This window comes from Ipomoea nil, unplaced genomic scaffold (assembly GCF_001879475.1).
Source record: "Ipomoea nil cultivar Tokyo-kokei standard unplaced genomic scaffold, Asagao_1.1 scaffold0222, whole genome shotgun sequence".
Classification (NCBI taxonomy): Eukaryota; Viridiplantae; Streptophyta; class Magnoliopsida; order Solanales; family Convolvulaceae; genus Ipomoea; species Ipomoea nil.
In genome coordinates this window covers 226,777-241,306 of record NW_017616650.1, presented here as the reverse complement: position 1 = coordinate 241,306, position 14,530 = coordinate 226,777, and the positions used below count along the sequence as shown (strand labels likewise).

The following is a 14,530-nucleotide window of genomic DNA, read 5'->3' as shown; positions in this document are numbered from 1 at the left end:
AATCACATCAAACAATTTTTGCTGATGAGTTAAGTCTGAACCCGTTGTATAAAATTTTCATATTATTATTTATTACGAATTAATTTTTAAAAATTATAAATTATTATACAATAACAAAATTTACTCCATACACGTCTCGATAAAAAAAAAATACAATATTTTTACATTAAAATTTCTCCATTTTGATCAGTAATAAAAAGGAAATACTCAATAAATAAGGTTAGGAAAAGTATTTGTCGTTACCAAGGTGAGGTGTTGACAATTAACCCAACGTAACAAACGCAAACTTTCCTTTGCGATTCTGAGTTTTCGTTGCAGTTGCAAAAACGGCCTTCACTCTCCGATGGACCCATCTCCGGGAACCTCCACTCACGGCCATCCCTCCGATTCAACGCCCGATAACGGCGAAACATCATCGTCTTCGCCAACCGTTCTGGATCTCACCAGCTTCCAGCTCCATGATCTCGATTCCGTGGACCTCCCCTCGTCTCTCTCCGAGCTCGACTTGACGGCCAACCGTTTGTCGGCGTTAGACCCCCGTATTTCCCACCTCTCCAATCTCAACAAATTCTCTCTTCGCCAGAACCTCATTACCGACGCCGCGCTCGAGCCTCTTTCGTCGTGGCACACCATTTCCCAACTCGAGGTACTCAAAACCTAGCATATTATTTGATTTTCTGGTGTTTTTAGTTAAAATCTTATAAATTTATCCCCTTGCTGTGCTTTGTTATAATTGGTTAAATTGTTACGAGTATAAATTTAACTCTGAAGGATCTTTAAGTTTTAATAATTTTAAGATAAAAGAAATTGGGATTATAGTGTTTAGTTACATATAACAGCGAATCAGCAATGAGGAAGCTCTAAGTAAAGCCATAGTTATCCTGTTAATGCATATCTATTTAAGGTATGGGGCATGGAATGGATAATCTGATGCAATGTCCTTTGAATTTGCCAGGGCTTTCTAACATTATCTTTAGTAATGTAGTTGGGATTGTCTCTTCCAGGAACTAGTGCTCAGGGATAATCAGCTGAAGAAAATTCCGGATGTTAGCATATTTAAGAAACTTCTGGTATTTGATGTTTCGTTCAACGAAATTACATCACCTAGCGGATTGTCCAAGGTCTCCAGTACATTGAAGGAGCTCTATGTCTCTAATAATCAAATTGCAAAGATAGAAGAGATCGAACACTTTCACGAGCTGCAGATTCTTGAACTTGGGTCAAACAAACTACGGGTTTGTTTCATGCTTTATGTTATAATTACAAAGTCAATTGTGGCAATGGCCACGAGCAATTTATTTATTCAATATGTGTGATGAACCAAAACACCCAACCCCTTCATGAAGATGTGTTTCTGTATGGTTTAGATTGTACAGTATGGTTTACTGGGGGAAAAAAGACATAATTTTAAGTATTCTTTTGATTAGGTAATGGAGAATCTGCAAACTTTAACAAATCTACAAGAGCTTTGGCTTGGACGCAATCGTATTCGAGCTATCAATTTATGTGGATTGAAATGCATTAAGAAGATTAGCATCCAGAGCAACCGTTTGACTTCAATGAAAGGACTGGAGGTATTAGCCATTAGTAATTTTGAGTATGGGGGGAAAGCTTTTCATAATTTGTCAATGCAGTTTATTCAGCTGTTTCCTTATTTTGCAGGAATGTGTTGCTCTTGAAGAACTATATCTGAGCCATAATGGTATTGAGAAAATGGAAGGCTTATCAACCCTGGTAAACCTTCGAGTCCTGGATGTATCAGCAAACAAGCTTACCGCAATTAGTAACATTGCAAACTTGACAAAGTATGATAACTACTTCAGCCATCCAAGTTTATGCATGTTTAGATAGTTTCATTCTGATCATCTTCTGTCTTCTCTTTCATTACAGATTAGAAGATCTTTGGCTTAATGATAACAATATATCATCAGTGGAAGATATAGCCGAGGCTGTTGCTGGTTCACTACAGAAACTGACTACCCTATATCTTGAGCGTAACCCATGTGTATGTATACATATAACACCTATTTCTACTCTTACCCATTTTCTGAACTGCATTGTGATTTCTGAGTGAGATCTTTATGTGCTGTTCTTCTTTGTCCATTCTTTTACCTATGTTTACTTGTTCGTTTTTCTGGTGTGTAAGATTCTCGAACTTTTTTGCTTCATGATAGATCACACGCATTCTTGTTAGTTTAGACCTTTTTAATGATCTTCACTTTCTGAAGAACTACAACTTCACACCATAATCTTGTAAGTAGCATGATTTTAGCAACAATGCTATTGACCCATTATTATCAGTGCAATAGAAATATTACATTCCATGTATTTGGAACTTAAAGAATGGATGCACATCTTTGTAATTTAGAGGTATATCATAGCAATCGTAATTTTGGAAATCACCTAACATGTCATAGCTAGAAAACATTTTGAAGTCTTGAATGTTTAAATTACTCATTTCCCCACGTAATTCGCTTTTTCTTCTTTATATTTCCCCTGTAAGTGGTGTGCAATTTGTGATAGTATGTTATTCTGCAGGCAAATTCTCCAAACTACATCAGTACTTTGAGACAAATTTTCCCCAATATTCAACAAGTGGATTCAGAACTATTTGCATAGTGAGTCATCTTGTCTCAAAAGCCTTTAATTCTGTAGCGATTCCAAACCCAAAGAAACATTATCGATTCTCTTTTATTGATACAATCTGCAGCAGATGAAATGCTCAACTCCCATTAATGGTGTGTGATCCAGCTGCCTCATCGGTTTCAGGTCTCTGTGCAAGAGAGTTTTTATTTGGAGCCATTGCTCATAATTTTTCATTTTGCACACTCAAAAACTAACTAGCATTCACATTTCCCTTTGCATAAATTGTCAAGTCACTTATTAAAGGAAGGTTCTTATTCTTTAACTTGTGCTATACTCTTCCAAATTGTGATTGTGAACTATCAACAGCTTGGAGTAACTAATAAAAGATAAAAGATATCTTCAAAAAAATACGCAAGAATGTAGACTAGTAAGAATGGCTCAAATAGGTTTACTGGTTTTTATAATGATTGAAAACAGTCCCTATTAGGCAATTTAAATATGATAATCGTATCAAATAGGTTTGAGTCTAACAACACTGTAAAACCACACAAGGAACATAAAAAAAATTTTGGAGTTTGGAGTGTGTTGAATTCTTCATGACCTGGGCGAGCATAGACTCTTTCCCAAAGATACATCTTAACGCCCTCTCTCAAAGTTAATCCTTGTTCTACTAGATCCTCCTTAATAGCCATATCGAGTGGAGCCGGCACTGGCCTTCATAGTACCTCGACTGCCTACTTTGTCCATGGCTATTTTACCCTTCTTGACCTCAGTTAAGAACTGGTCTAACCCAAATGGATCTGGGTCCTCAGCCTCCTTCTCAAACTCTACAGGCCTATCTCTAGCACCAGTCCTCTCAGAGGCTCCAGCAAATCCCTTGTCGGGTTTAAAACGGTCTGTTTTCGTAATTTTATCCAGTTGTTTATCTGCACCACCATACATCTCAGCATCATCATCTTTCTTTGGTCTATAGAGAGTAGAGAGTGTAGGTTGGGCAGAAAAGAGACCCTTGTCATAAATATTATATGCAAGGTCAGTGACAAATCCAGAATCCATCCCCTTCTCCTGGTTAAATAATCTCTGATCATACATGACCTCTCCTCGTGTGCCACTAGTTGAGGCCATACCAAGGGCCATTTTCTCACTAACATTGCGGTCCCTGTCCCTTGTAATCTTACTCCTCTTGCCCATTGCAGCATCTATAGCCTCCAACCTTCGCTCCCTCTCCCTTTCCCGACGCCTATCTTCACGAATCTTGTCTCTTTGTCTGTTCTCTTTTGGTACATCTCGGAAATGGACATGGTCATAATCCACATTCATGTCATCATTCTTCACAGTGCCCCTTTCAGAAGGACCTGCTCTTTCAGATCTGGCCTTTCGGGCCAATTCACGAAGTTCCATCTCCTTTCTTTCTTTCTCCTTCATCATCATCTCCTTCTGCACCTTTGACCGCATCGCAACTGCTTCTCTAGCCTTCTGTTCAGCTACATATAAAGCCTCTGACAATTTTGCAAAAATGTCATTGATCTGGACCTCCTGAAGTCCCCTACCATCAGCAGCAAGACGCTTGTCAAGTGGAATTGTATAACCTTTTGTATTCTTCCAGTTGGAAATACAAGGAGGAATCTTCCAGTCTTGTTGGTCCTTCACAGTAACGGGACGAGGAGGAGAATGCATAACAGGCACAGGGGGAGAGCCAGAAGCCTTTGGTACCCTTTTGTGTTTGAACTTTGGTGGCTCCAAAGGCTCCACATGCATTTCCACCATCCTAATGATCCTCTCCTTTGCACCTGAGTTAAAAGCTGCTGATTGTTGTGATGGCTTGTATTTAATAAACTTAGAGTCTGAAGATTGTGTGGGAACATTTTTGGGCTGTGCAGCACTCAACCTCACATTCACAATCTTCTCAAGGGCTGCTTTCGTCTCCATGGTGGTGTCCTCAATTATCTTCTGCAACTCATCAATGTCCATCTCTTCATCGTTTTCATCATCTTTCACAACCTTGGGAATAAGCTCTTTATGCTGAGAATACACAATTTTCTTTGAATTTTCATTCTGCTTCACAATTGCATCATATCTCACATCACCATGCTCATCAACAGTAACAGGTAATGTCTTGTCCGCAGGTTTCCAGTCCTTTCTCCCTATATCAAGAGGATACTGTGCATAATGAATTTCAGGGAATGCACCTCCATCCCCAAAATCCTCAAGCTTAGATGGCCTAAATCCAGCCCTTTTCATATAAGGGGGCACTGGGTTTGCCTTGATAACAGCAGTTTTCTCTTCCTCAGCACCACTATACCTGTTCTTAAACCATAGATCATTTGTGTGGTCATAATGCGCAGCACTACTTGACTTTACTTGGGGTAGAAGGTATCTCAAAGTAGCCATGTTGGAGGCAAAAACTTTAACCTGCACCAAATGTTACCTAGAAATTCAAGAGCAAAACGCAGGATTGATATGACAAGTAATCTTTAATGAATATATACCCGAGGAATCATAGACAGACTAGGATATGGAGTAGATATCATAGGGAGACTAGGATAGGGAATAGAAATTATAGAGAGACTATGATAGAGGGTCATTATGTGACTCAAATACATAAAATCGTAATATTAGTCCTAATACTCCCTCTTAAGTACATGGTATACTAGTAAATTGTAGCTTGCCTCTAAGAAAATAAAATCTAGGACTAGGCAAAGCTTTTGTGAATATATGTCTACAAGTTGGTCTTTTGTTGATATCAAATTGACTTGAATATCTCCGGTAGCAACTTTATCTCGAACAAAGTGATAATCTCTTTCAACGTGCTTGGTACGAGCATGGAAGATGAGATTTGCACACATATAAGTAGCACAAAGATTATCGCACCATAGTTTAATTAGAGACAGAGATACTTGGAACTTTGATCTCACGCAGTATTGAAACGATCCCAGTTACTTCAGCACAAACATATGCTAGAACTTTATATTTGACCTCAATAGAAGATCTAGCCACAGTTCTTTGATTCTTGTAGACCCAGGACACAAGATTAGAGCCAAGAAACACAACAAAGCCACTTGTAGATTTTCGATCCTCCGAACAGCCATCTCAGTCAGAATCAGAGAAGGCATGAATTTGGGTTTTTCGGATATGGGCTGGGCTTTCAAAGCATTCCACAACATAGTATGTCTCCGGTCCATAATCTGTAGCCCAATAACAAAATAATATAGAGTACTACCCATTTCCTCAAGAAAAATTATTGTGTGGACCATGATCCACATAGCTATGTAGATCATGAATACAATATACATTTTTAATATAATATACATTTTTAATATACTAAAAGTACATTATTTGATAAAATATAAAAAGTCTTCAAATAATGTACTTTATATATATATATATATATATATATATATATATATATATATATATATATATATATATATATATATATATATATATATATATAATATGTACTTTTAATATTTTAAAAATGTATTTTCTATTTATGATTTTGTATGGACCATGGTCCATGCAATAATGATTGCTTACTCAATCAGGTATTTTGGATTAACAAAAAAAAAAATAATAATAATAAAATATATTGATTTCTACTTTCCCATTCGTACAATAATTCTGAGTTAAAATTCTATTCTAATATTATAAAATAGTGTAATACAATTCCTATTGTAATCTATATCTATACTATCTATACTATATATAAAAAAAAAATTCTGAACTTTTAACTTCCCGCTCAATTCGTAAAAAATCCCTCTTCCTAATAAAATATATTGATTTCCCATTCGTACAATAATTCTGGGTTAAAATTCTATTCTAATATTATAAAATAGTGTAATACAATTCCTATTGTAATCTATATCTATACTTCTATACTATATATAAAAACAAAATCCTGAACTTTTAACTTCCCGCCCAATTCCTAAAAAATCTCTCTTCCTAATAAAATATATTGATTTCTACTTTTCCATTCATACAATAATTCTGGGTTAAAATTCTATTCTAATACTAGTATTTGCACCCGTGCGATGCACGGAATGCATTTGTTGTAATATATTAAAAAAATATAAATCGATATATAATTATTTAAATTAGAACATCAAATATTATATAGTGCAATTAAAGATATAATTTGAATCGTTTATATATTTTGATGTTATCATTGCTTGAGTTTTCACAAATAATTGCTCAAATTAATAGCTAATGTCTAGATGTACGCATGCGGTCCTATAATTTTGAAGATTTTATTTATCATTGTTTAGTATTTTCATACATTAGGCAAATGTGCTCGTTCTCTAACAACTCAGTTATAGAAATGAATTGCTATCCTTATTCATTTGTATGGAAGATATATCTTTTTGTCTAGATATATAGCAATTTTTTTCATTTAAGAAAAAATTAATATCACCAATTATATTTACACATTATTGAAACCTCTTTGTAGATGACATTGGTAGTGACAACACAATCTTGTTCATCTTCGTCTAGAGCTAACATCTTCTCCATCAGGACGGGTTTCTTGGGTGAAAATATATAATGGTAGAATATTACTCAATTAGTTATCATTTTATATTTTCAGTCAATTCGTAATATCAGATTCATTTTCAGCCAATTATTCTTTTTTTATTTCAGTCAATTAGTCAATTAGAATATCAAATGCAGTGATATTTTTACCTAACTTTCGTCCCATTTTTAATTGATGATGTAGATGTTATTATTGAAATATTTTTGTTTCATTTTTAATTTACCTTTACTATTGTTTAAAATATGCATTTACTATTGATAATGTAGAATATTATTATTGGTATATTTTCCTCCAATTTTTAATTTCCATTCCATTTTTAATTAAAATGCAATGATTAGAAGAAGATACTTTGGACTTCTCAATACTTGCCCATATTGATTTTTTTTTTTGGTAAACCCAGGGTTTCCACCGTCGGACACAATGACTAATCCCCTCGCTAAATTGTAAGCACCTCTTTTGGGTGGGATAGCTGACTTAGAGATTTAAGGCTGCTCTATTCCCAAATCCAAAGATGAACCCTTGACCTTTGGTTAACGATGGATGAGTTCCTTACACTCAACCACACCCTCCAGGTTACTCTCCTACATTGATGGGCAAGCAATTATGTTTGTAAGAGGAGCAATGCTCCTCTTTCCAAACATTTTCAATGTGAGATCAAAATGATCCCACATCATTTACAAAGGGAGCCCGTGACTCCCTTTTGTCTTCTTCTTATTTTTTTCAAATTTTAATTTTATTTTGTATATCGTTTTGTTTGGATTATTATTATTATTATTATTATTATTATTATTATTATTATTATTATTATTATTATTATTATTATTATTATTAACAAATTCGCCATTTTAACAATTTATCTTTAATCAAAACACCAAAAATATTATTTAATAACTAAGTAATTTGCTCCAAACTGCTAAAAACTAAAACAACACATACATTTTGGGTTAATCTTTCCTTAACCCCACTAATAAATAATAAATAATAAATAATAAATAAATAAAACTAAAATAAGAAGACAAAGCTAAGGTTTCTTAAATAATAACCTTTTGACTTCTCAATACTCGCCTCCTCGATGGGTACACAATTATGTTTGTACTTCTTATATAGAGGAGCTCAAGAGCTCATCTTTTCAAACATTTTCAATTTGGGATGAAAATGAACCACATCATTTACATAGGGAGCATGTGGCTCCCCTTTGTTTTATTCTTTTTTTTTTTTTCTTGTATATAGTTTTGTTTGGATTATTATTATTATTATTATTATTATTATTATTATTATTATTATTATTATTATTATTATTATTATTATTATTATTATTATTATTATTATTATTATTATTGTTGTTGTTGTTGTTGTTTTGTTGTAATTTGATTATTTGGCAAATTCACCAAAATTTTAAGAAATTCATATGTTTAATATTTTATATTTAATAAAAAAACTAAAAATATTATTTAATAACTTAGCAATTTGCTCCAAATTGCTAAAAACTAAAACAACATATACATTTTGGGTTAATCTTTTCAAACTCCCACTAATAATAAATAAATAAATAAGAAGACAACGCTGAAGCTTCTTAAATAAGAACATTTTGACTTCTCAATGCTTGCCCACATTGATGTGCAAGTAATTATGTTTGTAAGAGGAGTTTTGCTCCTCTTATATAGATGAGCTCTCTCTTTTCACCTCTTATATAGATGAGCTCTCTCTTTTCAAACATTTTCAATGTGTGATCAAAATGATCCCACATCATTTACAAAAGGAGTCTGTGACTCCTCTTTGTTTTTTTGTTTTTTTTTTTTTTTGTTTTTTTTTTTAATTTTATTTTTTATATAGTTTTGTTTGGATTATTATTTTTTTATTATTTTTTTGAAAACTTATTATTATTATTATTATTATTATTATTATTATTGTTATTGTTATTGTTATTGTTATTGTTATTGTTATTGTTATTGTTATTGTTATTGTTATCGTTATCGTTATCGTTATTGTTATTGTTATTGTTATTGTTATTGTTATTGTTATTGTTATTGTTATTTGATTATTTGGAGAATTCTCCAAAATTTTAAAAAATTCACCTGTTTATCATTTTATATTTAATCAAAACATCAAAATTAATAACTTAGCAATTTGCTCCAAAGTGCTAAAAACTAAAACAACACATATACATTTTGGGTTAATCTTAGCCAAACCCCCTAATAAATATATATATATATATATATATATATATATATATATATATATATATATATATATATATATATATATATATATATATGGGTGAGGTTCAAGTGAGGCTAGAATATTAGGTGAGGTCTGTGGACAAATTGCATCCATCAGATCAGGCCTTCTAACGGCGCCGATTGCACAAGGAGAAAATTAAAACGTGCAGGAAATCAGGTAAATAAGTGTAGTAGTAATTAATATAAGGGGTAAAACGGTAAAATAATAATTGATTGTGCAATAAAAGAAAGGAAAGAGCGAAACGTCCGGGTATGTACGCGTAGGGTTAAAACGGCGGAAGTGAAAGGAAGCTGTCAAGATTGCACATTCACCATAGACGAAATTGAGAGCTCAAGCGACAACTAGTTGAAGAGGTGGGTAAGACTACACAACCGGGAGCTATGGCGGACGGGCCTCAAAAAGAAATCAACGGCGTTCATCTGTTGAGGCAACGAGTAGACTCCGTAAGCGAAACCTTGTATATTTTTTTTTGATTATTTTTGTTATTTCGATCACTTGCCTGCAAAATTGGAAAGAATGTTTGTCAAATTGCATGTTCGAATGGTTTGCTTTTGTGCGATTTTTGATTTTTTTTTTTTGGATAATAAAAATTGACCGATGGTCGGTGTGGATTAGGGCGACTCGCTTCGACTCCGTTGGAGTGCGCCGGTGGGTGAGGGCGGCAAATACAGTGCGGGAACAATGGGGTTCGTAGTCAATGGTTTTGTGCGCTTTAGTTTTTTTTTTTTTTTTTTGGATAATATAAATTGAACGATGATTGGTGTTGATTACCCCGACTGGCTTGGACTCCGTTGGAGTGTTGCCGATGGGTGAGGACGGCAAATAGAGTACGGGAACAAGGGCACCTGTTTTTTTTTTTTTTTTTTTTTTTTTTTTTTTTTTTTTTTTTTTTGTCACTGCTAGGTGATAAGACACCATTGGAGGAGCTTAATTTGCATGTAATTTATTTGTTAAGGCAGTGAGAGGGGCATTGTGTGCAATGGACGCCCATACAGACATTGCATCGATTTATTGCATGAGGCAGTGAGTATGTATGCTGGAATCGAATTGTGAGGGAGAGTGATGGGGTGAATATTAGTATTTGGTTATTTGTGCAATCAAATTGCACACTGCCAGTGGCAGAATTTTATAAAAATTGGGGAAAAAAGAGAGATTTAGTTAATCTTTTAAAAACTATCAGAACAAAAGAGATGATTGGGATGCACAAGAGGTTAGGTAGCGTATAGTAGGAACCACAGTAGTATGTTGTTTTGGACTGAATTAGTTTGAGGGGGCTCCACAATACGAAGGAAAATGATTTACATTGGGTAAAAATGTGCGTTTACAGAACAGAACTTTGTGCATACATAAATGGCTTGTGGGCTTAACAGTATAAACGTATGCATATGAAATTTCATATAGAACTATGTATAATTTATTTGCAGAAAATCTTGAAAATGAATGACATATATATAAGAAGAGTAATACAACATGATGGTGTTAACTTGAATTAACTAACACTATTAATAATTGAACAAGAAATATGTTAAGATTGAAATGGAAAATGATAAAGAGTCATAGAATGAAACAGATATTTGTATTGTGTAAATGGTTTCAATACAAGAAAAATGATTAGAGTGCATGACAGTAGTTTGTATTTGTGCATGTTAGTTGCCAGTTAGTATGTGAAAGAAGAATGAGTTTGTGCATTGTGCGTCATGAAGTAAAGGTATGAAGAGATGATGTGTGTATTTGTGAGTAACCATATTTGGTTAAAATGTGAAATGAAAAATAGATTGTGGTTTGGTGGTTTGTAAGTGTTGAATTAGATGAGGGAAAAAATTAATTTACTGTGAGTAAAGATTGGGAGTGGTTCAATGAGTGTGGTCATTGAACTGTGCATTTGGGTAATAGAAATGTGTGCAGAAAGATTAGGAATATGCGTAATGATTAATGTGCGTCTTGTTACTTCTGATTTGTGCATTTTGTAATAATAAGAATGTGTGCCTGAAGTCTATGTTTATGCATTCCAATGTATTCGGTAGACGCTATGCATTCGATCATATGATCCGTTTGTGTACTGAGTTAATGTGTGCATTTGAGGGTGTGTACGTTATGCATATAAAGTATCGTGGTTACATACCTAAATGTGGGTGATGAATGTCTACGTAAATGTGATAAAAAAAATATGGTGGGGAAGTGTATGCTTGTATTACTGAGTGTCCATTAGCAGTGGAATAGTAGATTTGAGGACGAATGCATAAAGTGCTATGATAGTCCTGTTGTGTGTGTATTTGGGGGCTTGACCATCGAGCATTGTATAAACTGATCTTATTTGGTTTCTTTTGTAATGTGAATTTGCAGCGAAGAACAAGAAATCCAAGAAATCTAAGAAGCAACATGTTGAGATTACGGACAGCCATAACACAGATGATGACTTCGTTGATCCTCCGGTTCAAGAAACAAGTACACAGGATAACCAAGACTGTTTGTTTCTGTGCCGTTATGTTTTGTAAAGTATGCATTTGTGGGTGTATTGTATGTTAGTGAAAGTGTGCATCAGGTAATATTATTTCAGTGCAATTTTGAATGTTTATAATGTGCATAGTAGAGGTTTGTGGAAAATACTGCCATGACAGAATTCTCATTTGCAGGCGTGTGCACTTTGGTTTTAGTGCGCTGCCCAATCACGATACTTGAACATCTGTCGGAATGCAATAAAACTTCAATCACAATTTTCATACATATTATACACTTGGTGTAATTCCTTTTTTAAAAAAATTCAAAACGCATTTTAAAGTAGTACATAGTATTAGTTTATTTAAATGCCCACAGCTCTTTGTTCCACACCACTAAGTTGCCTGTGGGAAAAGAACACAGTAATCCATTATTGTCAAACATAATAAATAGAATGCACAGCAAACTTGATTCACAATACACAAAGGTAGAATGAAAATGTATCGCTAAACAAATATGAAATAAAGCAAATGACCAAATGACATAAATTAACTAAAAAACAAGTTTAAAAGAAAAATGTTGAATAATGGTGGATTGAAAGTTGAAACATAACTAAAATATTCATCAAGCTACGACTATCAATTACAACTATCATTATGCCCAAGCTGTTTGCATGCCCTACATTGCCGCTTGGGGGGGGGGGGGGGCGGGGGGGGGGGTGGTTGAAGCCTTATCCACGGACATCTCCCTTGAGCTTTTGAGACGATTCCTATTGCCTTTGTTATTAGAGACAACAGTAGGGCGAACACAAACTTTCTCCGATGCAGAAGTGCCACAAAAAGACTCAAACTAGATAAATGTTTTTAACACTGATCAGTTTCTACCACCACCAACAACAACCATTGCTTACATGATATTAAAAAAAAAAAAAACCATGAGTTAAAAGAACATGCTTGGGAAAAAAAGACCGCAAGTAGATTAAAATATAAATGGTAATACAGTAATACACATAAAATGATACCAACAATACACAAAACTGCATAAAGAAATATTGACATACTAGTTAAGATAATTTTGACACAAACAAAACACTAGCATCATCCACAAAGTACCCACCAAATCCTAGCATGGCTAACAACAAATTTAAAAAACACATGCATAACAAACGTGCGTACAAAAAGGACCGTCCATAAGAAAAAAAAAACGGTAGTGAATAAATGCACAAATACATAGAACAACTACCACACCAAAGAAAAACGGTAGTGAATAAATGCACAAATACATAGAACAACTACCACACCAAAGAAAAAGAGGAAAACAAATGACACAACCCAAAACTGCTAAGATTGAAAATACAATGCAAGAACACCAAAACGAACGTTAAAACAAAAACAAACTGTAAAAAAAAAATAAAAAAATAAAAAAATAAAAAAACAAACAAACAAACAAACTATACAATAACTAGAAGTTTAGAACGAAGGAAATGACGTTAAAACAAAAACAAACTGTAAAAAACAAAAAAAACAAAAACAAAAACAAACAAACTATACCGTACCTAGAAATCTAGAAAGATTGAAATGGAAATGATTAGAGGAATCCTACACTACCTTAATTATTAATCCTAAAAATATGCCTAATAAAACTATTCTAATTAAATCTATGGAAGGAAAATAAAATCATTTACTAAAAAACCCCTACCATGCAAAAAGGAAAGAAAATAAAATAAAATTACATCCACACATCTAAACAAAATTCACGGCTAGGATTAAACCTCACGTCCTCACCTAAGGATGAGTACTCATTTGATCCTTAATCTATATATATATATATATATATATATATATATATATATATATATATATATATATATATATATATATATATATATATATATATATATATATATATATATATATATATATATATAGAGAGAGAGAGAGAGAGAGAGAGAAAATTTCAATTTTGATCCACTGACTATTGCACTTGTGTTAATTGCAACACTTGACTTTCAAAAATGTTAATTTAGTACCTTGACTATGCAATTTCTATCAATTTTGGTCACGTCGGCCAAATTGTTTGTCAAATGTGACCGGAAAAACTTAAACATTTTAAAAAATTTTATTCATGAGGGCAAAACAGTCATTTTACATTAAAAAAAATAAAAAAAAATTATTTGCTTCTTCTTCCTCAACACCTCCGGTGCCACATACGCCACACCTCCGGGCATGAGTTTCTCCATTTCCGGCGACGAAGGTTGTTCACCTCGCAATATACTGCATACCTCTGATCCTCGGGGCTAAGATCGGTGCCCCTCACCAGCTTTGACGAACGCTGCTGATACTTCCTCCTCGCAATTACCATAGTCGAAATATGGTCGTCGTTGTTCACAGGCACGATAGCTCTCGAATCCGGGTCCTCGAGCTTTAGTTCGATCTTTGGAACTATCATACCAGATGAGCCGGCACTGGAGCTGCTGGAACAGTTACCTCCGGTGGGCAATTGGTGTTTTCTACGGCGACTCTCCCTTCTCCAGGCCCTTAAGGCTGTTGAAGATGTAATCTTTAAAGTCTAAAATGAACTCTTTTTCAGTGTCTTTTATTTGCTAATTTTTAGGTCAAAGCTTCCATTTTTGACGATTTTGAGGTATGGATTTTCTGGGTTCTCATTAATTTTCCTGTTCAGGTGATTCTGGGTTTTTGCTTTTTGCCATGAAGTTTGATTTTTAAATATATTTTTTTT

At 33.8% G+C, this 14,530-nt stretch overlaps 2 protein-coding genes and 1 long non-coding RNA gene across 5 annotated transcripts; 2 read left to right on the top strand and 1 right to left on the bottom strand.

The window, feature by feature from the left end:
* Positions 1–247: 247 nt before the first annotated feature.
* Positions 248–2,892, top strand: LOC109192969 (protein phosphatase 1 regulatory subunit pprA). Of its 2 annotated transcripts, XM_019343701.1 has the most exons (7): positions 248–646; positions 1,005–1,235; positions 1,428–1,574; positions 1,663–1,805; positions 1,891–2,005; positions 2,539–2,618; positions 2,711–2,892. In XM_019343701.1, exons 1-7 carry the CDS (start codon positions 344–346, stop codon positions 2,715–2,717), a joined length of 1,026 nt encoding a protein of 341 aa, XP_019199246.1. In that variant the 5' UTR covers positions 248–343; the 3' UTR covers positions 2,718–2,892. The 2 variants fall into 2 exon arrangements, with proteins under 2 accessions (XP_019199246.1, XP_019199253.1); XM_019343708.1 differs by having other exon boundaries at positions 2,539–2,892.
* Positions 2,893–3,150: 258 nt separating this feature from the next.
* Positions 3,151–5,003, bottom strand: LOC109192938 (SNW/SKI-interacting protein-like). Its single transcript, XM_019343655.1, has one exon. It carries the CDS (start codon positions 4,975–4,977, stop codon positions 3,268–3,270), a length of 1,710 nt encoding a protein of 569 aa, XP_019199200.1. The 5' UTR covers positions 4,978–5,003; the 3' UTR covers positions 3,151–3,267.
* A 4,612-nt stretch (positions 5,004–9,615) lies between these two features.
* LOC109192980 lies at positions 9,616–11,944 on the top strand. 2 transcript variants are annotated; one of them, XR_002056182.1, is made up of 3 exons: positions 9,616–9,798; positions 9,971–10,041; positions 11,699–11,944. It is a non-coding gene; the product is annotated as an uncharacterized LOC109192980 (long non-coding RNA). The 2 variants fall into 2 exon arrangements; XR_002056181.1 differs by lacking the exon at positions 9,971–10,041.
* Positions 11,945–14,530: the final 2,586 nt, after the last annotated feature.